Here is a 22,113-nt window from a genome sequence, read left to right as displayed (position 1 = left end):
AAGCTGAAGGAGTGGGAATGACAGAGAGAGATGCAAGAAGGAGTAAAGAGAGAGGCAAAAGAGCATGGTAGAGGTACAAGGACTGAGGAAAGCAATACACATTTATTTATGGAAAGGAGAGCATGATGGATGGACTTAAGAGGGAGACCGTCTGAAATAATCAAACAGATTGAGAATGGCCTTAGGCAAGTTTGAGTCTTATTTCCCAGCCACCCCCAAATCTGTATGTAACCCTTCTGCCCCTCTGAGTTGGCAGCAACAAGGGCCGGGTTCAGTATCTAGGGGTTCCGTTTCAATAACGCAATGCAAAACCGGCTTGAGCCCCCACCCAGTGACCTGGGACAATCACATACCACCCCCCGGGCGCCTCTAGGAGGCAATACTTCCCCTCTCGCAAGCACGGAGTCTGAGTGTAGCAAAAGCCTTTTAATAAAGGAGGGAAACAATGCGGCATTTTGTTGGGGAAACACCACAAACAGGATTCATAACACAAACCATGAGCAAAAGACCCACCTCCAAGTAAGTTTGGCAGTGTCCTTTTCCCCTCTTAAGACCAATCACCCCAAAGTCCAACAACCCAAAAGTCTCTGCCCCCTTGTCAGTGCCACCCCAGAGTTCAAAAGTTTATCTGCAGAGTTTTACCCCCCAGCCTCGGTGGAAATGGGGGGAGGGGCACATGGGGTGTTAAGGGGCACCTTACGTGGTCCGAGGCCGACTGCCCCGCCTCTCCGTGCAGCTCTCACCACGAACGGCTCCGCTCTACCAGCCGCTCTGCGCTGTTCTGCTCCGCTCCTCCAGCCGTCCCGTGAGCCGCTCTGCTCCGCTCGCTGTTCCGTGGGCCACTCCAACCGTCCCACAAACTGCTCCGCTCTGCCAGCCGCTCCACTCCACCAGCCATCCCATGAACCGCTCCAGCTGTCCCCGCAAACTGCTCCGCTCCACTCACTGTTCTGTGGGCCGCTCCAACCATCCCGCAAACTGCTCCGCTCTGCCAGCCGCTTAGCAATATATATTCAGGCTCCCCCACTAGTTAACACAGCACTCAGTGGTCTCAGCTCAGTAATGTTAGCTCTTTTAGTGATTTTAGCTTATAGTAGGGGAGCCCCAGTGCTAGTGCACCATTGGCCCAAAGTGAATCCAGTTCAGCAGCCTCTAGCTAGACTCCTAATGGAAACAAAATTAGCTTTGCTATTCAACAGTGGAGAGAGAAGGTGGTGCAATTGGTGCTCCAGGCCCTCAAAGGGGGCCCATACCATCAGGTACACATACCTGTCCCCAACCTCTCTCTCTATTCACTGGGTTTGGGAACCCATGTCCCTTGTCTAGCGAGTGCTACTTAGGTGATGGTGAGACCCTCTGTCATAAAACAGTTTCATTGTCCTTGATTCACATAATCAGGGTAACAACACTTTATTCCTCCTGCCCCAATGACAGAGAAACTGGGGATCCCACAGCTGCCAAAGTGACCATTTTGGGCTGCCGTGGGCTCATGCTAGGCGGGGTGGGTGTGCCTATGCAAACAAGATCAGCCCCTGAAGTTCTTTTCCACACTCGCCATAATTCACCACCAGATGTCAGGGTAGAGCTCATCCTGACTCTGCTTACATGTAAAATGAGAGGAAGGGTGTATAAAATATAATTCATAGCATCCTGGCAGCCCAGTGAGATAAGTGAATGTTTAAGGTATTATTTTAAGAAAATCAGAGAGGCTTAAAAGTGATTATTGTACATAATGTCAAGGAAGTGAATGAGGGACAAATAGAAGGAAGAATACAAGAGTCATAGCCCTGGTCTACACTATGAGTTTAGGTCGAATTTAGCAGAGTTAGGTCGATTTAACCCTGCACCCATCCACACGATCAAGCCTGTTTTGTTGACTTAAAGGGCTCTTAAAATCGATTTCTGTACTCCTCCCCAGCGAGGGGTTTACCACTAAAATCGACCTCGCTGTGTCGAATTTGGGGTAGTGTGGACGCAATTTGACGGTATTGGCCTCCGGGAGCTATCCCAGAGTGTTCCATTGTGACCGCTCTGGACAGCGGTCTTAACTCAGATGCACTGTCCAGGTAGACAAGAAAAGCCCCGGGAACTTTTGAATTTCATTTCCTGTTTGGCCAGCGTGGCGATCTGATCAGCACAGGTGACCATGCAGAGCTCATCAGCACAGGTGACCATGAAGTCCCAGAATCGCAAAAGAGCTCCAGCATGGACCAAACGGGAGGTACTGATCGCTGTATGGGGAGAAGAATCCGTGCAGACAGAACTCCGTTCCAAAAGATGAAATGCCAATATATTTGCCAAAATCTCCAAGGGCATGATGGACAGAGGCTACAACAGGGACACAAGCAGTGCCTCATGAAAGTTAAGGAGCTGAGGCAAGCCTACCAAAAAACAAAGGATGCAAACGGTCGCTCCGGGTCAGAGCCCCATACATGCCGGTTTTATGATGAGCTGCATGCAATTCTAGGGGGGGGCCCTACCACTACCCCACCACTGTCCGTGGACACCTGCAAGGGGGGAGCCTCACGCAACAGGGATGAGGATTTTGTGGAGGAGGAGGAGGAGGAGGATAGTGCACAGCAGGCAAGCGGAGAATCCCTTCTCCCCGGCAGCCAGGAACTGTTCATCATCCTGGAGCAAATACCCTCGCAACCCTCCCAAGGTGGGCTCCCGGACCATGAAGCCAGAGAAGGCACCTCTGGTGAGTGTACCTTTGTAAATATAATACAGGGTTTAAAAGCAAGCGTGTTTAATGATTAATTTGCCCTGAAGACTTGGGTTGCATTCGCGGCCAGTATAGCTACTGGAAAAGTCTGTTAACGTGTCTGGGGATGGAGCAGAAATCCTCCAGGGACATCTCCATGAAGCTCTCCTGGAGGTACTCTAAAAGCCTTTGCAGAAGGTTTCTGGAGAGGGCAGCCCTATTCCATTCTCCATGGTAGGACACTTTACTATGCCAAGCCAGTAGCAAGTAGTCTGGAATCATTGCAGAACAAAACATTGCAGCAAATGAGCCCAGGCTTTGGTGGCATTCAAGCAACATCCGTTCTTTATCTCTATGTTCGCCTCAGGACAGTGATATCATTCATGGTCACCTGCTTGAAATACGGGAAATTTGTTTAAGGGGACATTCAGAGATGCCCGTTCCTGCTGGGCTGTTTGCCTTTGGCTGAAAAGAAATCATCCCCGCTGTTAGCCACGCGGTGGGGGGAGGCCCGTTCATGTTGAGCTGTTCGCATTTGGCTGACAGGGATCTTCCCTGATACTAGCCATGCGGTGTGATGGTTGTGTGTGAAGCGATCATCCCAGAGAATTGTGGGGGGGGGGTTGGAGTTTGCTGCACATTCACCCTAAAACCACAGCCCCTCCTTTTAAATGGCCAACCCAACGGGCTTTGCTTGGTATGGGAAAGGAGGGTGCTGCTGTTTGAAACCATTTTCACATGTTATGAAGGTTGAAGAAGCTAAAACCCTTTGCCTTACCATGGCTGCCTGAAAGCCGAATTCTGTTGCCCAGCCGAGCGCGTGTGATGTCTCAAACCAAAATGCGAGCTCGTACCAAAAGGACATGTGCTATGTAATGTGAATCGCTTGATTCAGTGTGAAATAGTCTTCCCTTTGTTCTTAAAATGTATCTTTTTAAATACTACTCTCCCTTTTTTTCCTTCCCGCAGCTGCAAATGTTTCTACGCTCCCCCTATCATCTCCGTCTCAGAGGCTAGCGCAGATTAGAAGGCGAAAAAAAATGCACTCGCGATGACATGTTCTCAGAGCTCATGCAGTCCTTCTGCACTGAAAGAGCTCAGCAGAATGAGTGGAGGCAAACAATGGCAGAGTCCAGGAAAACTTTAAATGAATGCGATGAGAGGAGGAAGGAGCATGCTGAGAGGAGGCAGGATGCAATGCTGAGGCTAATGGGGGAGCAAACTGACATGCTCAGGCATCTGGTGGAGCTGCAGGAAAGGCAGCATGAGCACAGACCGCTGCTGCAGCCCCTATATAACCGCCTGCCCTCCTCCATATCCTCCTCACCCAGACGCCCAAGAACGCGGGGGAGGCTACGGGCACCCAGCCACTCCACCCCAGAGGATTGCCCAAGCAACAGAAGGCTGGCATTCAATAAGTTTTGAACTGTAGTGTGGCCTTGTCCTTCCCTCCTCCCCTCATCCACCACCCCACCCAGTGCTTCCCTCCTCACCCACTCCTCCCAGGCTACCTTGCAAGTTTTCCCCCTTTTTTGTGTGATGAATTAATAAAGAATGCATGATTTGGAAACAATAATGACTTTATTGCCTTTGAAAGCAGTGATCGAAGTGGGGCGGTCGGTTAGCTTACAGGGAAGAAGAGTCAACCAAGGGGGCAGGTTTTCATCAAGGAGAAACAAAGAGAACTGTCACACCGTAGCCTGGCCAGTCATGAAACTGGTTTTCAAAGCTTCTCTGATGCACAGGGCACCCAGCTGTGCTCTTCTAATCGCCCTGGTGTCTGGCTGTGCGTAATCAGCCGCTAGATGATTTGTCTCAACCTCCCACCTCGCCATAAACGTCTCCCCCTTACTCTCACAGAGATTGTGGAGCACATAGCGAAACCGCATTGTTATTGCTGCTTGCTGAGGTCAGTAAACTGCACCAGCGAGCTTTTAAATGTCCAAATACACATTTTACCACCATTCTGCACCTGCTCAGCCTATAGTTGAACTGCTCCTTACTACTGTCCAGGGTGCCTGTGTATGGCTTCATGAACCATGGCATTAAGGGGTAGGCTGGATCCCCAAGGATAACTATAGGCATTTCAACATCCCCAACAGTAATTTTCTGGTCTGGGAAGTAAGTTCCTTCCTGCAGCTGTTCAAACAGACCAGAGTTCCTGAGGATGCGAACGTCGTGCACCTTTCCCAGCCATCCCACGTTGATGTCGGTGAAACATCCCTTGTGATCCACCAGTGCTTGCAGCACCATTGAAAAGTACCGCTTGCGGTTTACGTACTGGCTGCCAAGGTGGTCCGGTCCCAAGACAGGGATATGCGTTCCGTCTATCGCCCCACCACAGTTAGGGAACCCCATTGCAACAAAGCCCTCCACTATGACCTGCATATTTCCCAGAGGCACTACCCTTGATAGCAGCAGCTCAGTGATTGCATTGGCTACTTGGATCACAGCAGCCCCCACAATAGATTTACCCACTCCAAATTGATTCCCGACTGACCGGTAGCTGTCTGGCATTGCAAGCTTCCAGAGGGCTATTGCCACTCGCTTCTCAACTGTGAGGGCTGCTCTCATTCTTGCACTTCAGGGCAGGGGAAAGCAAGTCACTAAGCTCCATGAAAGTGCTCTTAAGCATGCGAAAGTTTCACAGCCACTGGAAATCATCCCAGACCTGCAACATTATGTGGTCCCACCAGTCTGTTTGTTTCCTAGGCCCAGAATTGGCGTTACATGGTAGGAACCTGCCCCATTACCACCATGATGTCCAAATTGCCAGGGTCCTTGCTTTGAGAGAAGTCTGTGTCTATGTCCTCATCACCATTGTGATTGCGCTGTCGTCGCCTCCTTGCCTGCTTTTTCAGGTTCTGCACATATTGCAGGATAAAGCGTGAGGTGTTTACAATGCTCACGACAGCAGCGGTGAGCTGACCGGGCTCCACGCTTGCTCTCCTGCAGACACTATACCATGGCAGAGTTGCTGCGGAAGCGGTGGATGATGACGGATGCCACGAGAATAGATATTTATACAGAACAACGAGAGGACCTGCGAGGTGGATTCATGGCACCAGGAGAGCAGAGTTGCAGTGGAAGCGATGGAGGATGACAGTAAGCACCGCGCACATTTCCCGAGGAAGAACACACGTACCCGGAGCACATGAGAAACAACAAGGAGAAATTCGCTATTGAGACAAGAGCAGCAGAGCAGAGTTGCAGCAGGAGCGGTGTATGACGACGATTACCTGTCCTACTGCACCGTTTGCTGACAGCAGCTCCCAGGACACAACAGCAGCGGTGTTGGTGTGGTGAGCTGAGCGGGCTGCACGCTTGCCGTGGTATGGCGTTTGCATGGAAAAAAGGCGCAAAATGATTGTCTGCCGTTGCTTTCACGGAGGGAGGGGCGACTGACGACATGTATCCCAAACCACCCGCGACAATGTTTTTGCCCCATCAGGCATTGGGAGCTCAACCCAGAATTCCAATGGGCAGCAGAGACTGCGGGAACTATGGGATAGCTACCCACAGTGCAACGCTCCGAAAGTCGACGCTAGCCACGGTACTGTGGATGCATTCCCCAACTTAATGCATTTAGTGGGGACACACACAATCGACTGTATAAAATCACTTCCTAAAAAACAACTTCGATAAATTCGACCTAATTTCATAGCGTAGACATAAGTATGTGTCTGAGAGAGAGTGTACCAGGAAGTTTGCGCCACTGGAAGTTTGGGAGAGTATTAAGGAGGAGTTTTACAGATGATCACTGTTTGTAAGCAGAGGATGTTTGGAAAATAAAAGAGACAGATGGGGATAATATCAGTTTGTGGAAGAGTCAAAGCATGGAGGACTCAAATTTTGGGATTACAGAAGGGGTCTTGGGGACAGAAGGAAAGTAGAGAGAGAAGGAAGGGAAAGAATGAGAAAGTTAGAGAGATGCAGGAACAGGAGAGATACTGAGTGCAGAAGAGTGTAGGAAAGGTTAAGGAGTACAGCTGGTGATAGGAGAAGCTCAGAGGCAGGGAAGACAGGATTAGGGGAAACTTAAAATACAGAGCAGGATCGGTGATGCAAAGTCAAAAAATAGGAGACTTAAAGAGGACTTAGAGGGAGGGATGCAGTTGATGGGAGATATGAGAGTCGGAGGCAGGAGTTATGGGGAAGATTTGTGGGGTGAGAGTGAATGTTGGAGAGGAGTTGAAGAAATATTGAGGCAAGGAGAGACACTGGGGCTGGGTGTCAGCACTGGAAGCAGGGAGTGTGTGTGGAGAATCAGGAGGGACATATAGGGGAGGGGCTTGTTTGAAGTGACTTGGGGGAATGAAGTGAGAGAGTGCTGAAGGGGCTCAGAAGAAGACCATGAGGTGGTCTTGGGGAAGTGAGAAAGGGCTTGTAGGAGAATGCAGGAGGACATGAAGTGCTGAAGGCAATGGGAGCAAAATCTGGATCTTGTCAAAAACTATTGGATCATGCCAAATTTAATTCCAACCCTGCAAATTCCAGCACCTAACTAGAGAACGCCAGCTGCTCCCACTGCATCAAAGACCCAATGCACCTCAGAACATGAGCACTGCAAACACATGGTTCCTGCACCTGGATCCTTCTGGAAAGATCGAGTCCCTATCTTCTTAATGCCAAAGTACAGACAAAGTCTAGCCATTCCTACTGCACCAAAAAATTCTGGACCTCATGCATGAGTGCAACAAAACCCTGGATTCAACACATTCAGTATTGTCAAAGCCAAGCATTCAAAAAACAAAAAAACCCACGATAATATTGTCATAAAAACATGAGATTAAAAAAAAAGTTGGGTTCTTTTTCAACATTTTGAATTTTGAGACTTTAGAGTTCACATTTTCAAAAATATCTCCTTATATATGAGGGCTAGAAACCTTCTTTTAAAAAAAATACTTACTTCAATCTCATAATTCCAGGAGTTGGGACTTCAAGAAGACACACTAAAATATTGTGTGATTCACAATAAAGTTGTGAGTTGGCAATGCTACATGGATCCTGTTGGAACCACACAGTGTTTAGCCTTCACCTCCAAATTCCATGGCATGAACACAGAACAAGTATTGCAGCACCTAGTGTACCTAAAATGTGGACCCTGATGTAGTGATCCTTTTACATCAGATAAATCTGCAACCAATACACTGTTTCAGGGAATCCACAGTAATCCAGATCTGTGTCTTGATTTTTTAAATACAGCTAAATTTCATATCATAACACTGAACTTTTGCAGTAGAAGTGGTTTAGTAGATGTGAATTATCACATTGTGCAGCTTTTAGCTGATCAGGAGGAATTGGTGCATGAAGCACAGAAACAATAACAGAAATATCAAAAACACAAGAGATGGTATTAACAGGGGACTTTAACTACCCAGACATCTGTTGGAAAAATAATATGGCAAAACCCAATTTCCAATAAGTTCTTGGAATACATCGGGGACAACTTTTTTGTTTCAGAAATTAGAGGAGGTAACCATGGGGATAACTATTACAGACTTGATTCTAACTAACAGGCTCAGGAATTGGTTGTGAATCGGAAGGTTGAAGCCAATTTGGGTGAAAGTGATCATGAAATTATAGATTTTATTCAGCCAAGGAAAGGAAGGAGTGATTAATGAGAATGGACTTTTAAAAAAAGCAGACTTTAAGAAACTCAGAGAACTGGTAAATAAGGTTCCATGGGAAGAAAATCTAATGGAAACAGGAGTTCAGGAGAGCTGGCAGTTTCTCAAAGAGACAATACTAAAGGCACAACAGCAAACTATTCTGATGAGTCGGAAAGATAGAAAGAATAGTAAGTGGCCAATAGGGCTCCATCAGGAGCTCTTCAGTTAACTAAAAATCCAAAAGGAATCCTACTAAAAGTAGAAACATGGGCAAATTACTAGGGATGAGTCCAAAAGAATAGCACAGACATGTAGGGACAAAAATCAGAAAGGCTAAGACACAAAATGAGTTCCACCCAGCTAGGAACATAAAAGACAATAAAAAGAGGGTCTATAAATATATTAGGAGCAAGAGAACAACAAAGGAAAGTGTAGGTCCTCTGCTTAGCAGGGAAGGAAAGCTAAAAACAGATGCCATCAAGAAGGTTAAGATGTTAAATGTCTATTTTGCTTCAGCCTTCAATTAAAAGATACATTTGACCTGATACTCAAACACAATGAATATTAACAGGGGGAAGGACCGCAGGCCAAAATAGGAAAAGAACAGGTTAAAGAATATTTAGATGAGTTAGATGTACTCAAGTCAGCAGTGCCTAAAGGAATTCACCCTAGTGTACTCAAGGAACTACCTGAAGCAATCCAAGAACCAGTAGTAATTGTCTTTGAGAACTCATGGAGGATGGGTGAGAGCCCAGCAGACTGGAGATGGGCAAACATAGTACCTATCATTAAAATAAAGATAAATAAAGGGAATAAAGAGGACCTGGGGAATTATAGATCAGTCAGCCTAACTTCAATAGCTGGAAAGATAATGGAACAAATTATTAAACAATTGGTAAGTTCCAAGAGGATAACAGAGTTTTAAGGAATACCAAGCACAGATTTGTTAAGAACAAATCATACCGAACCAACTTAATTTCTTTTTTTATAGGGTTACTAGCTTAGTGGATAGAGGTGAAAGAGTAGAGGTGATAGATCTTCATTTTAGTAAGGCTTTTGATGAAGCCCCACATGACATTCTCATAAGCAAACTAGGGAAATGTGGTCTAGATATTACCATTGGGTGAGTGCACAACTGGTTGAAAGACTGTACTCAAAAAGTAGTCATCGATGGTTTCCCGTCAAACTGGGAGAACGTGTCTGGTGATATTCCACAGGGGTCTGTCCTGGGTCCAGTACTATTCAATATTTTCATTCATGACTTAGATAATGCAGTGGACAGTATGCTTATAAAAGTTGCATATGACACCAAGCTCAGAGTGGTTGCTAGCACTTTGAAAGACAGGATTAGAATTCAAAATGACATTGAACAATTGGAGAATCGGTCTGAAATCAACCAGATGAAATTCAACAAAGACAAATACAAAGTACTGCACTTAGGAAGAAAAAAACAAATGCACAACTACAAAATGGGGAATAACTGGCTTGGCAGTAATACTGTTGAAAGGGATTTGGGGATTACAGTGGATCACAAATTGAATGCAAGTCAACAATGTGATATGCAGTGTTGCTGTAGCTGTGTCGTTCCCAGGATATTAGAGAGACAATATCCTGGTAATATCTTTTATTGGACTAACTTCTGTTGGTGGGAGAAATAAGCTTTTGAGCTATACAGAAGTCAGGGCAAGTCAGACCTGCCCAGACCTGAGGAAGAGCTTTGTGTAACTTGAAAGCTTGTTTCTCTTACCAACAGAGGTTGGTCCACTAAAAGATATTAGCTCACCCACCTTGTCTCTTAACAATGTGAGACAGTTGAAAAAAGGCTAATATTCTGGGAGGTATTAACAGGAATGTTTTATATAAGACACAGGAATTGTCCTGTTCCACTTGGCCAGGGCCGGCTCTAGATTTTTTGCCACCCCAAGCAAAAAAAATTTTGGCTGCCCCCCACCCCAGCCCTGGGCTCCCCCCCGCACCCCACCTGCCGCCCCAGCGCTGGGCTCTCCCCCCCCACCCCACCCACACCCTCTGCCACCCCAGTGCTGGGCTCTCCCCCTCACCCCACCCGCACCCCCTGCCGCCCCAGCCCTGGGCTCCCCCCCACCAGTGCTGACTCCACCCGCTCCCCCCTCGCCTCCAGCCGGTCCGGTGCTGGCAGGGTCAGGGTAAGCAGCGGGGCTCCCGGGCCGCGCCTCCGCCCAGGTTCCCTCCAGCCGGGGCTCCCGCCTCCAGGACCAGCCGGGACCCAGGAGGGCAGAGCCGAGGGACTGCCCAGCAGAGGGCTGAGGAGCAGGGGCAGGGCAGCCCCAGAGAGAGCGGAGCCCCAGAGAGTGGGATGCGGGCCCCGCACGGCAGCGCCCCGGGCACCGGTCCCCTCTATGGCCCCGCTGCTGCTGCTGCTCCTGGCCGCCCTGCCGCAGTCCCTGGGTGGCTCAAGCCACTTCACCCAGCCCTGGCTGCGGCGCTGGGGGACAGCCCCCTGCGGCACCTGCAGGCGGCTCCGTGCGCCCCGCGGGGCGGCCCCCAGCCCAAGTGTCCCGCGCTTGGAGCCCGCCCGGCCATAAGGTGCAGGCGCTGCTCCCCGATGCGAACCGCAGCGGCCTCAGGGCGCCCCCCCCGTGCAGGACGCGCTGCTGCTGCCAGGGCCAGCTCTAGGTCTTTGCCGCCCCAAGCAAAAAAAAAAAAAAGGATGGCTGGAATGCCACCCCTGAAAATGTGCTGCCCCAAGCACATGCTTGGTTTGCTGATGCCTGGAGCCGGCCCTGAACTTGGCACTGGTGAGGCCTCAGATGGAGTATTGTATCCAGTTCTGGGCACCAAATTTTTGGGAAAGAGGCGGACAAACTGGAATAATCCAGAGGAGAGCAGCAACAATGATAAAAGGCCAGGTTTTCTAAACCTATGAGGAAAGGTTAAAAAAACTGGGCAGGTTTAGTCTTGAGAAAAGAAGACTGAAGGAAGGATCTGATAGTCTTCAAATATAAGGGCTGTTAGAAAGAGGACAGTGATCAATTGTTCTATATGTCCATTGAAGATAGGACAAGAACTAATGGGCTTAATCTGCAGCAAGAGAGATTTAGGTTAGATAGTTGGGAAAACTTTCTAACGATAAGGACAGTTAAGCACTGGAATTGGCTTTCAAGGGAGGTTGTGGAATCCCAGTCATTGGAGGTTTTTAAGAACAGGAATTGTCTAGGTTTATTTGGTCCCTTCCAGCCCTACATTTCTGATTCTATGATCTAATGACTGAGATCTTCAAAGCAATCTAAGGGATTTATACTTGTATTTGGATAGTGCTCTGTGCCAGGATGCACGAGTGTTCAGATTTTTATAACAGACTAAGAGCAGCCACATTTGGACTCTACACAGTAGAATTCAGGAGTCGGTGGCCCAGTTTACTCTGCCAAGACTCAAATGCTCTTGCACTGGGACATGTTGAAGCCTGGATTCTTCTGGTCATGTAGGAGTAGTAGCATCTGTTGTCTATTTTGATTGTACTCTTTGAGAAGATAGGGGACCGAAAGGTGGTAGGATCCAGAAGGATCAGTGTTTTTATGGTGTTTCCAACAGGGATGCATTGATGTCCTAAAACTGCAGTACCTGCACTTCCCTTTTTAAGTCTATTTCCCATGTTTGAGTTTGTGCTCAGAAAAATTAGCTGGATTGCAGAGGATCCTCGTACCAAATACCCATTTTTGCAGTGCCAGCTTACAACAGAGTTTGGATATTTTGGTACATCAGGAGCTACTGTTTATTTAGTAGAATTTGGGGGGAACTGGAGTTAAAAATTGGCAAGCTTCAGAGGTGTTTTTTCCAGTGCTACTGTCCTGAGATGTATCGGGGGCAGATTTATCTACAGGAGGAGGAACAGCTACTCCTGTTTTCACTTAGATTGTACAGCTTGGGGCTGGGGGAAAGATCCATGTGCCAGAGCTAGGATTTTTGTGGCACTGGCATGCCAGGATGCATGGAGGTCCGGAATCTTTTGGTGCAGTGAGAGCAACTCCATGGACTCTCTGACCTTGCCGTGAAAGTTGGGGCAGCAGCAGGGCCAAGGATCAGCAGGGTGCCGGTGCCGGATTCCGGTTTCCGTGGCACCAGGGCTCGGAATTTAGGGGGCCGTCGGGGTGGAATTCAGGGGGCCGGCCGGGGTCCAAACTCAGCGGGCTGCAGCGGCTCCGGCCTGCGCCCTTCTCCCGAGGCTGGCGGGGAGGGAGCGGGGGGAGGAGCGAGGCAGAGGGCGGCGCGCGGCGCGTAGCCGGGCTGGAGCAGTGCGCCGGCAGCAGCGGAGCGCCCTGCGCCCTCGCTCTTCCCCTGACACCGCCAGAGTCCGGGGCTCGTCTCCTCGCCATGGCCGGCCATTCTCTGCTGACCGTTCCCAGGTAGGAGCCGGGCTGCCCCCGCCCCTCAGGGCTCCAGCCCCCGAGCCAAAGGCGTTCCTGGGAGCTAGCCGGCTCCGGGGGGCAGCGGGAGGGGTGGTGGGACCGCGGGCGAGGAGCGAGCCGGGTGCGGAGGGGGAGCCCGGGCAGGCGGCTTGGGGCGCAGAGAGCCCCGGGGCAGGCTCCCCTCCTGCCAGCGGCGGAGCAGCCTTCGGTGAGGACACTGCGGAGCGAAGCGCTCGGGGAGCGCCGGTGTAAACGGGCTGCCGGGGCAAGGGCACTGGGAGCAGGCTAGTCAGACAGTGAACGAGGAGGAGCGGGGTGCCCAGAGGGCTGTTAGATGCCCCGTTAAGTACTGCCCAACACTCAGCCCCCTTCGCTTGTGGCGCTTCCTTACCTCCAGCACGAAGGAGGCTATGCGTGTAATTGTTCATAGGACCTGTAACCACCCTCCCGCCGGTGACTCTCTCCAAAGAGCCCAGCAGAACGGCTGTCAGGTGCTCAGTGCCTTTCAAAAACTTTTGCTGTGAAGGGTCCCAGTAACCTTAATAATTATTAATAGCAAAGCCGTGAGGGAGCTCTGATTCATGGAGGATTTAAAATCTCTCCCCTCTTTGCCAGCGCAACACTGCCTCTATAAAAATAGTAATACAGATATTGAAAATTATTAACTCTAAAGCAAGGATAGGGTAGTAGGATGGCTTTCTAGCAGAGAAAAATCTTACCGGGTGGTAGAGAAAGTGGGATTTCCGAGGAACGTAGAGTGGGACATTAGAAAATTACATTTCACCCTAAATATTTAGTGAGATGTAGGATTGTTTAACTAGCAGTTGTTTGCTTTTAATAGATGCTTTCCAGCAAATTATCTCTCCCTTAGAACATGATTTTCAGCCCCTTCTAACATAGTGTTGATTTCACTTTGGCACAATATCATTTCTATAGCAGTAGTGTAAACTAAGTGCTATAAAAGGAAATGGCAGCAGATTCTAGCATGGCTTTCATACTGGTTATTTAAGAAAATAACAGGTTGGGGTAAAAACAGTAAAAAAGTGTAGCATATAGCACTGAATATTAATCATGCATATGAATGTACTAAGTGTAACTATATGAAGCAGCAATAGTTACATTTGGGGATTTGTTTTTTTAAACTAGTAATATTCTCAGATGTGGAGCTTTCTGCATTTATTTTACTAGTACACATCAGTCAGAAAGGCACTGCAGAAGTATGCTTTTTTGAACAAATAATCATTTTGTATATTGTGAAAACTGTTGAAGTAAAACAATGGTGTCTAGGGCTTTAAAGAGATAGACCAGATGATGCATAATTTAGGAAGAGCAAAATATGGGCAGAAATCACTGTATGCAAAAATGTTATTAAAATTGTATTTTAACACTGTATTTAGTATCTAACAGAATGTACTTTTAAATTTTTCTGATTATCTGAATACATTTGTGTATATACAAATGAAGTCTAGAGATTAGAAAGATAAAAGGGCTTTTTAAAAAAAGCTGTAATTTTAGTGGTTTTGGATTTAAGTTAAATGCTTTTTTATTTCTAATGTTTTAGGGGGCTTAAACACTGAACAGAAAATAAACATGACAAAAATCAGAATAAGGTTAGGGGGTTTCTCAGGAAAGCAATAAAAAAATATGATATTCTAGAGGCTCTTTCATCACTTCTCACTGGACAGTATATGTGTGTGTGTGTGTGTGTGTGTGTGTCAACTACACTCATTTTATAGTAATAGAACAAAATGCAAGTACAACACTTCTTGGCTGTCTCAGTTCTATAGAGTGTTTTGTAGATAAGGCATTTTTGAACAGCTGATAAAAAGGAAATTCTCTCATTTACACTGAGAATTGATGCACAAAAGGAAAACATTAAGGGTTGTTACAACAGGCTTCTCAGGGTAATTTTCAAAATGCAGTTTACTTTTGCTTCTTGACTACAACATACAGACATATTTTGTTTAAATGGTGTAAGGTACATACTACTACAAACTCCTCTTATGTTTTAGCAATGGATACAGTGGGGTTTTTTTGGCTCTAGTAAGGAGCTCTAAAGGTAAGTAAAATGAATGCTGATGTTAAGAGTGCCTACAGTTAAAAGAGGGGAAATACATGGTGATAACGGACATGTGGAAGGTGCTGAGTTATCTCAGCTTCCAGTGACTTTAATGAAAACACTTGGTGAATAGTAGTTGCAAAATCAGGGCTTTTGCCTTTATTTTATCAGGGAAGCCTGAAGAAAAAACAACTTGCTCATGTGTTTCTTATAACAAACCCCAAAAGAAGGGTGCTGCTTTGCTTGGCAACATACGATTTCCTGGCAAATTATTCAATCTCCCCTCCCCCCACCTTATGAGTAACATCCCTGCTGCATTTTTTTAAGCCTGTGACTTGGCTGCCCTGAAGATATAGCCCTTCCTCTCCTCCGTGAGGATGCAGTTGCAGGATCAGATCCTAAAATACACACGTGAAATTAAAAAAAAAAAAAAAATCTAAGTTTTCAAACATTAACTGAGATGTTTACAGTCTACCCTCATAACCAAAATCTGTCTTAAATTGCAAGGGATTCATTCTAATGGCCAGAAAGGAGCGTTAGATCAGTTACTCTGACCTCTTGTGTATCAGAGGCCATTAAATTTCACCAATTACCCCTGTATTGAGTCTATTAACTTACGTTTAACTAAAGCACATCTTCCAGAAAGGAATCCAGTCTTGATCTGAAGACTACGATGTAGAATCTACCACTTACTTCCCTTGGTAGGTTGTTCTAAAGGTTAGTCACCCTCACTATTTAAAAAAAACTTGTGCTTAATTTCCAATTTGAATTTGTCTGGCTTCAGCTTCCAACCACTGGTTCTTGTTATGCCTGTGTCATCTAGATTAAGGAGCCCTTTAGTACCCAATATATTCTGCCCATGAAGATATTTCTACACCATAAACAAGTCACCTCTTGACATCTTTTTGATGAAGTAGATTGAGCTTTAAGACTCTCACTCTAAAGAGGTTTTCTCCAGCCCTGAAATCAGTTGTGGCTCTTTTCTGCACCCTCTCCAGTTTTTCAAACAACCTTTTTAAAATTTTGACACTGGAGTTGTAAGCAGTATTACAATATCAATATCACCAGACCCATATGCAGAGGTGATTTTCACCACTCTGCTCCAACTCACTATTGCCCTGTTTATATGTACAAGGATCGCATTATTAGACCTTTTAGCTACAGCATCACACAGAGTTCATGTTCATTTATTTGTCTACTATGACTGCTAGATCTTTTTCAGAATCACTGCTTTCCAGGATGTAGTTCCCCTTTCTGTAGGCATTGCAAGCACCCCTTATTCCTAGATGTATGACCTTGCATTTGGTTGAATTAAAACTCATTGTTTGAATGGGCCCCATCTTACCAAGTGATCCAAATTGCTTTGTATGGCTGCCTTGTCATTATTTCACCAAGCTTGCGTCATCCACAAATTTTATATTTACTATCAGGTAGTGTAATTGATATAAGTGATAATTAGTATTGGCTTTAGTAGGGCTCCAAAGGATCAGTACTAGGAACACCCCCATTTGAAGAGGATTCCACATTAATAACTACTTGAAAACAGCCACTTCTTACACCATTTAATGTGTGCTTTGATACTGTATAGTTCCAATGTTTTTAATCAGAACATCGTTTGGTACTAAGTCAAAGACCTTACAAAAGTTTAACTATATTACAATCAATGCAGTTATCGTTATTAACCAAAAAGTCAAAATCATAATCATAAAATCATGTTGACAAACATTAAAGAATGAAAGGATATGAGATTTAAATAATTATACTCCTAACAGCTATTCCATTATTTTACCCAGTGTTGAGATCAAGCTAATAACTCTGGTTATCTGGGTCATCTCACCTGACCTATATGAATACTGGCACAACAAACAGTCTTCTAGAATTTCCCCAGTATTCCAAGATTTAATAAAAATGAACATCAGTATGCCAGCGACCTCCTACACCAGTTCTTTTGAGCTCTTGGATGTGCATTATCCAGGCTGCTGATTTAAAAAAAAAAAAACAATATCTACCAGGGATAAGTATTAACACCATCCTTGGTTACTACTGGACTGGAAGGTACTTCATCATAACGTGATACAAGTCTTTCATCTTGTTTCTTTCCAAATACAGAACAGAAATATGTTGAACACTATGTCTTTTCTGCATCATTACTAGTTTTACCATCTCCATCTACTAATGGGCCTATACTGTGATAGAATATTTTGTTCCAAACATACTGAAATTCCTTATTGTCCGTAGCCCTGCGTTCCCTCCCCCCCCCCATGTCTTTAGATTCTCTTATAAATTTTCTATACATTATTTCTAATTTAAATGGCTTGCTATTGGTTTCATTCCCCCCACCCCACCCCATTTGTTGTATGTTGCTTCCTCCCCCCACTTGCTGCCTTCATTTCACCACTGAACCTGGATGGGCTTTTAGCCACATTTGTCCTCTTGCTTGATTGTGGAATTGTGCCTTTTTGGCCATCTAATAAACTCTTCTTAAAAAGCTCCTAATTTTCATCCTCATGTCTCTATCTAATGATTGAAAAAGAATAAAGATTCATCCTTTCAAATGTTTGATAAAGCTTAAGAAATGGAGTTTAAAAATGGAGTTAAGAAATGTACTTTAATAAAAAAAACCACACACAAAACACATTGTGGTAAAGTCATTTAGAACCAGCTGCTGTAGTCCATAAGCAGGCAAATTCCCAGCTGGTGAAATTCACTACTGTGCAGAGACACAGCACAAGACCTGTGCACTCTTAAGCTGTCCCACAAGTCTTCAAAATAGTGGTTAAGTAGAGTTTGGGTGTGCTTAAGCTCACTCATGCATTTACACTGGCTAGTAGGAGACTATTCCAACAGTTTTTGTTTAGAATTATTTTTTACTAGTTTTTTTTTTTTTTTTAAACTTGCAGGACAGTTGAGATAATTGAACCTAGCACACTTTGTACTGCAAGTAAAGCTTCTTAATCAGAAGGACAGAGGATTTATACTGCATGTACTTGAATGACCACATATCCAGGGAGAACAGAAGCATTTAGGTTATAATAGGTATCTGTGTCACAAGGGTGTTGTGGGGATTAGTTAGCCTGTGGGCTCAATCCTTTAGCTGCTTCATCAGTGAAATTCTCCATGCAGGGAGTCAGCATAGGGCCTGTGTGCTCCACTCAGGTCTGGAAAATGCAAGTAACTGTGCTGGCCCTCAACAGAAGCATGACTTTCACCCCATTCATGTCCCTCCCATTCCTGGGAAATAAAAACAACCCAGGAAACTACAGACCAGTTAGTTTAACTTCTGTGCCAGGGAAGATAATGGAGCAAGTAATTAAGGAAATCATCTGCAAACACTTGGAAGGTGGTAAGGTGATAGGGAACAGCCAGCATGGATTTGTAAAGAACAAATCATGTCAAAGCAATCTGATAGCTTTCTTTGATAGGATAATGAGTCTTGTGGATAAGGGAGAAGCTGTGGATGTGGTATACCTAGACTTTAGTAAGGCATTTGATACGGTCTCGCATGATATTCTTATCGATAAACTAGGCAAATACAATTTAGATGGGGCTACGATAAGGTGGGTGCATAACTGGCTGGATAACCGTACTCAGAGAGTTGTTATTAATGGTTCCCAATCCTGCTGGAAAGGCATAACGAGTGGGGTTCCGCAGGGGTCTGTTTTGGGACCGGATCTGTTCAATATCTTCATTAACGACTTAGATATTGGCATAGAAAGTACGCTTATTAAGTTTGCGGATGATACCAAACTGGGAGGGATTGCAACTGCTTTTGAGGACAGGGTCATAATTCAAAATGATCTGGACAAATTGGAGAAATGGTCTGAGTTAAACAGGATGAAGTTTAACAAAGACAAATGCAAAGTGCTCCTCTTAGGAAGAAAAAATCAGTTTCACACATACAGAATGGGAAGAGACTGTCTAGGAAGGAGTTCGGCAGAAAGGGATCTAGGGGTTATAGTGGACCACAAGCTAAATATGAGTCAACAGTGTGATGCTGTTGCAAAAAAAGCAAACATGATTCTGGGATGTATTAACAGGTGTGTTGTGAGCAAGACACGAGAAGTCATTCTTCCGCTCTACTCTGCTCTGGTTAGGCCTCAGCTGGAGTATTGTGTCCAGTTTTGGGCACCGCATTTCAAGAAAGATGTGGAGAAATTGGAAAGGGTCCAGAGAAGAGCAACAAGAATGATTAAAGGTCTTGAGAACATGACCTATGAAGGAAGGCTGAAAGAATTGGGTTTGTTTAGTTTGGAAAAGAGAAGACTGAGAGGGGACATGATAGCAGTTTTCAGGTATCTAAAAGGGTGTCATAAGGAGGAGGGAGAAAACTTGTTCACCTTAGCCTCTAAGGTGAGAGTAAGAAGCAATGGGCTTAAACTGCAGCAAGGGAGGTCTAGGTTGGACATTAGGAAAAAGTTCCTAACTAACTGTCAGGGTGGTTAAACACTGGAATAAATTGCCTAGGGAGGTTGTGGAATCTCCATCTCTGGAGATATTTAAGAGTAGGTTAGATAAATGTCTATCAGGGATAGTCTAGACAGTATTTGGTCCTGCCATGCGGGCAGGGGACTGGACTCGATGACCTCTCGAGGTCCCTTCCAGTCCTAGAATCTATGAAGTCAAAGGGTGTTCCAGGCACTGAGCAGGCCCAGAATGTGCCCGTGCTTTGAAGATGCACTTTTTGAACATTTTTAGTCATAATTATGACTTCAAATGTTGTAAGCCAACTGCTTTGTTTCATTGGTAGTGTAAAAATAATCTTCATAGGTTGTGTATAGAGTAGTTGCACAGAAGATCAGAGGGAAATTTTATATTAGAAAAGAAACTAAACAGTTCTGCAGTATATTCAGAATAGGTCTGAATCTCTCTTTCAATTTTACATGGTCTATACTATTTCAATTCCTAGTGGAAAGGCATCAGATTAGTGGGGAAATGGTCTAACATGCCTAGAAATCAGCTTGTAGATACACCCACACAGTTTTATGCTACTATTGTCTTGTAGATGTGCCACCCTCTTAGTGCTGATGTAAGAAAGTTAATTGTACTACCGATGTTTACCTCCTCAGAATAAATTGTTCTAATGTTTATTAAAGGAAAAGACTGCTCTGCTAGTAACATCTGGATAGAAAGCTTGCAGTCTTTGCAAAGAACTCTGAAATACAACACAGCCATCCCACCAGCCCATAAAAAGTTGTTTCTTAGATTATCAGGAACTACAAAGTAGTAACAGTGTAATTGTTATGGAGTTAGATTAAAAGGTCATATAATCTTTACCTCACATTATATACTCTGGTAATTAAGAGCTTTTGCACACTCACAGATCATAAATCAAGTGAAATTCAATGCAATGTTGTTCATTTGTTTTCAAAAGCAAGTACCATGTTTGAACTATGCCAGCAGTTTGAGTGGGGTTTCAATCTACTTGATGTGAAATTGATTAGCATTTTAAAGAAGTACAGCCATAGTAGCGGAGATTAATCAAGCCATCCAGTGTGTGTTATGGGTTGTTACATGTTAAACAATACTAAGACATGGGTTTGCATTCTATTATCAGTTTGTTTTGGTTTAAAGTAATGGAGATGGATTTTAAGTAAAATCATATTATGTAGTCTAAAGATATTTATATTTGTAACTGAATAAAAGGGCTGTTTTTTGCTCTTAGAAGACATGACTTGTGAGCACCTTAGGATGGGGTGCTTAAAATACAGTATATTTTACATAGGGTCTAATTATAATCTATACAAGAGTTTGACTATTTAAAAGAGACTTTGTAATTAAAGAATACATTTCTTCTAAAGAGGCCAGATTCCAATACCCTTTCCCACTGAGTGGTGGGTTAGTCCACAGGTAGAGTCCCAGTGAAGTTGGGCGGTCAGGGAGTGAAGGTTATTCATGGAGTAAGGTAATACTAGTTGTGAATAAGGATATTGGGATCTGGCCCAAGGAGGACCTTCCTAACTGAGGCATTTCTCCCCCCCCCCCCCCCCCCCCCGCTCCATTTCATCTGGTTAAAAAAGAAAGAAGAAAAAAAAAAAGGAAGCAATATGTTCGTCATTAAGGTCACAGCTACATAGCATTTCTGAGCCAGCCAAGAAGCCTCCCAGGCCAGTGGATAGACTTCAGCTAGCAGGGGCTCATGCTCATGCTCTAACAAGAGCTGTATACACATAACTTTGAAGTTGTGACTTAGGCTGGAGCTTGGGCTCTGAACCACCAGCCCCTCCCCCTCAGGCTTCACAGCTCAGGCTGCAACTTCAAAGCACTGGCTACATAGCTAATGTTAGAGCACTAGCACCAGCCCCACTAACCCAAGTCAGTCAACCCAGGCTGGGATGCCTGCTCCCATGGGCTCCAAAATACTGCCTAGAAACCCTAAAAAGGCTGTTAAAATGTCTCAGGCTGATGCTCACTAGTTGGTATATTAACAGGGCATTTCATAAGTAAGCAGTGAATTATAGTCAGGAGTTCTTGTTATGACTTGGCTATGCAAGAGTGCAATGGGACTACTTGTGCAAGTACCACAGAACAGAAGTAAGGAAGAAGAATTGGGCTCTAGGTTCTGACCCCTGTAATTCTTATGCAGCCAAAATTCCCACCTGATTGCCCCATAACCTCTTACTACCTAAGAATTCTAGTTGACATTCATCTTAATATACAAATTATATTCTCCTCTGTTAGAGTAGAATAGTGTTCTTGTAACTCACTGAGTACCTGAGTCATTCCTTTAAGGTATGAGAGCAGATCCTTTGCCCAATCAGCCTGAATAGCCAGGCTCAGGTATGCCGGAGACAAAAGGTGCAAATATCCACCAACCAAGCACAAAACAAAACACAACAAAAACCAGTTTCACAGCTGCTTCATGAAACATACTGCAGCCTAGTGGCTGGAATAACTGCAGTTATCATAACAAGCTCATGCTCTGGCATGAGGAGAGAAAGCGAGGATCTTTAGCTCCCCCTTCACCTTGCTCTGCTCCCAATTCATGCTGTGCACGCTACCCAGAAAGTTCATTTTCAGCTGGGTTCCAGGAAGTAGAGCTCCATGCACACTTCCCTCTTTATACCACAGAAGCAAGTGGTTTCTTCTACTACTACTGGGCCTTTGAGGACACCAAATTTTCCCCATAATCTTTAATAATAAATTCAAGATCTCAATGATCTGACTATGTACTGTTGGGTTTAGTGACCTGTACAGTTAGGAACAGTGAATTTTAGTGTTTTAGGAGCGAAATGGAGGATCGCTCTTACCAATGGTTTGTTGGCCCAGGTCTCCACTGCCTCCTGCCCTCTATAGTCTTGTACAGCTGTGCAAAATTAGTGTAAATCACCATAAAATCAGGCTGCTAGTGTTTTC

General features: G+C 45.1%; 1 protein-coding gene across 1 annotated transcript in view; it reads left to right on the top strand.

Annotated features, from left to right (window-relative positions):
- Positions 1–5,929: 5,929 nt before the first annotated feature.
- SPHKAP (SPHK1 interactor, AKAP domain containing) overlaps positions 5,930–22,113 on the top strand; it is a 119,947-nt gene continuing 103,763 nt past the window's right edge. The window contains exons 1-2 of the mRNA XM_065411414.1: positions 5,930–6,006; positions 9,308–9,439. Of these exons, the coding sequence (XP_065267486.1) occupies positions 5,930–6,006; positions 9,308–9,439 (209 nt within the window). The remainder of the gene's footprint in view (positions 6,007–9,307; positions 9,440–22,113) is intronic.

The sequence above is a fragment of the Emys orbicularis genome, chromosome 9, assembly GCF_028017835.1.
Source record: "Emys orbicularis isolate rEmyOrb1 chromosome 9, rEmyOrb1.hap1, whole genome shotgun sequence".
NCBI classification, from domain to species: Eukaryota; Metazoa; Chordata; order Testudines; family Emydidae; genus Emys; species Emys orbicularis.
Note: the sequence above shows the minus strand (reverse complement) of the source record. Positions and strands in the feature narration are given on the sequence as shown.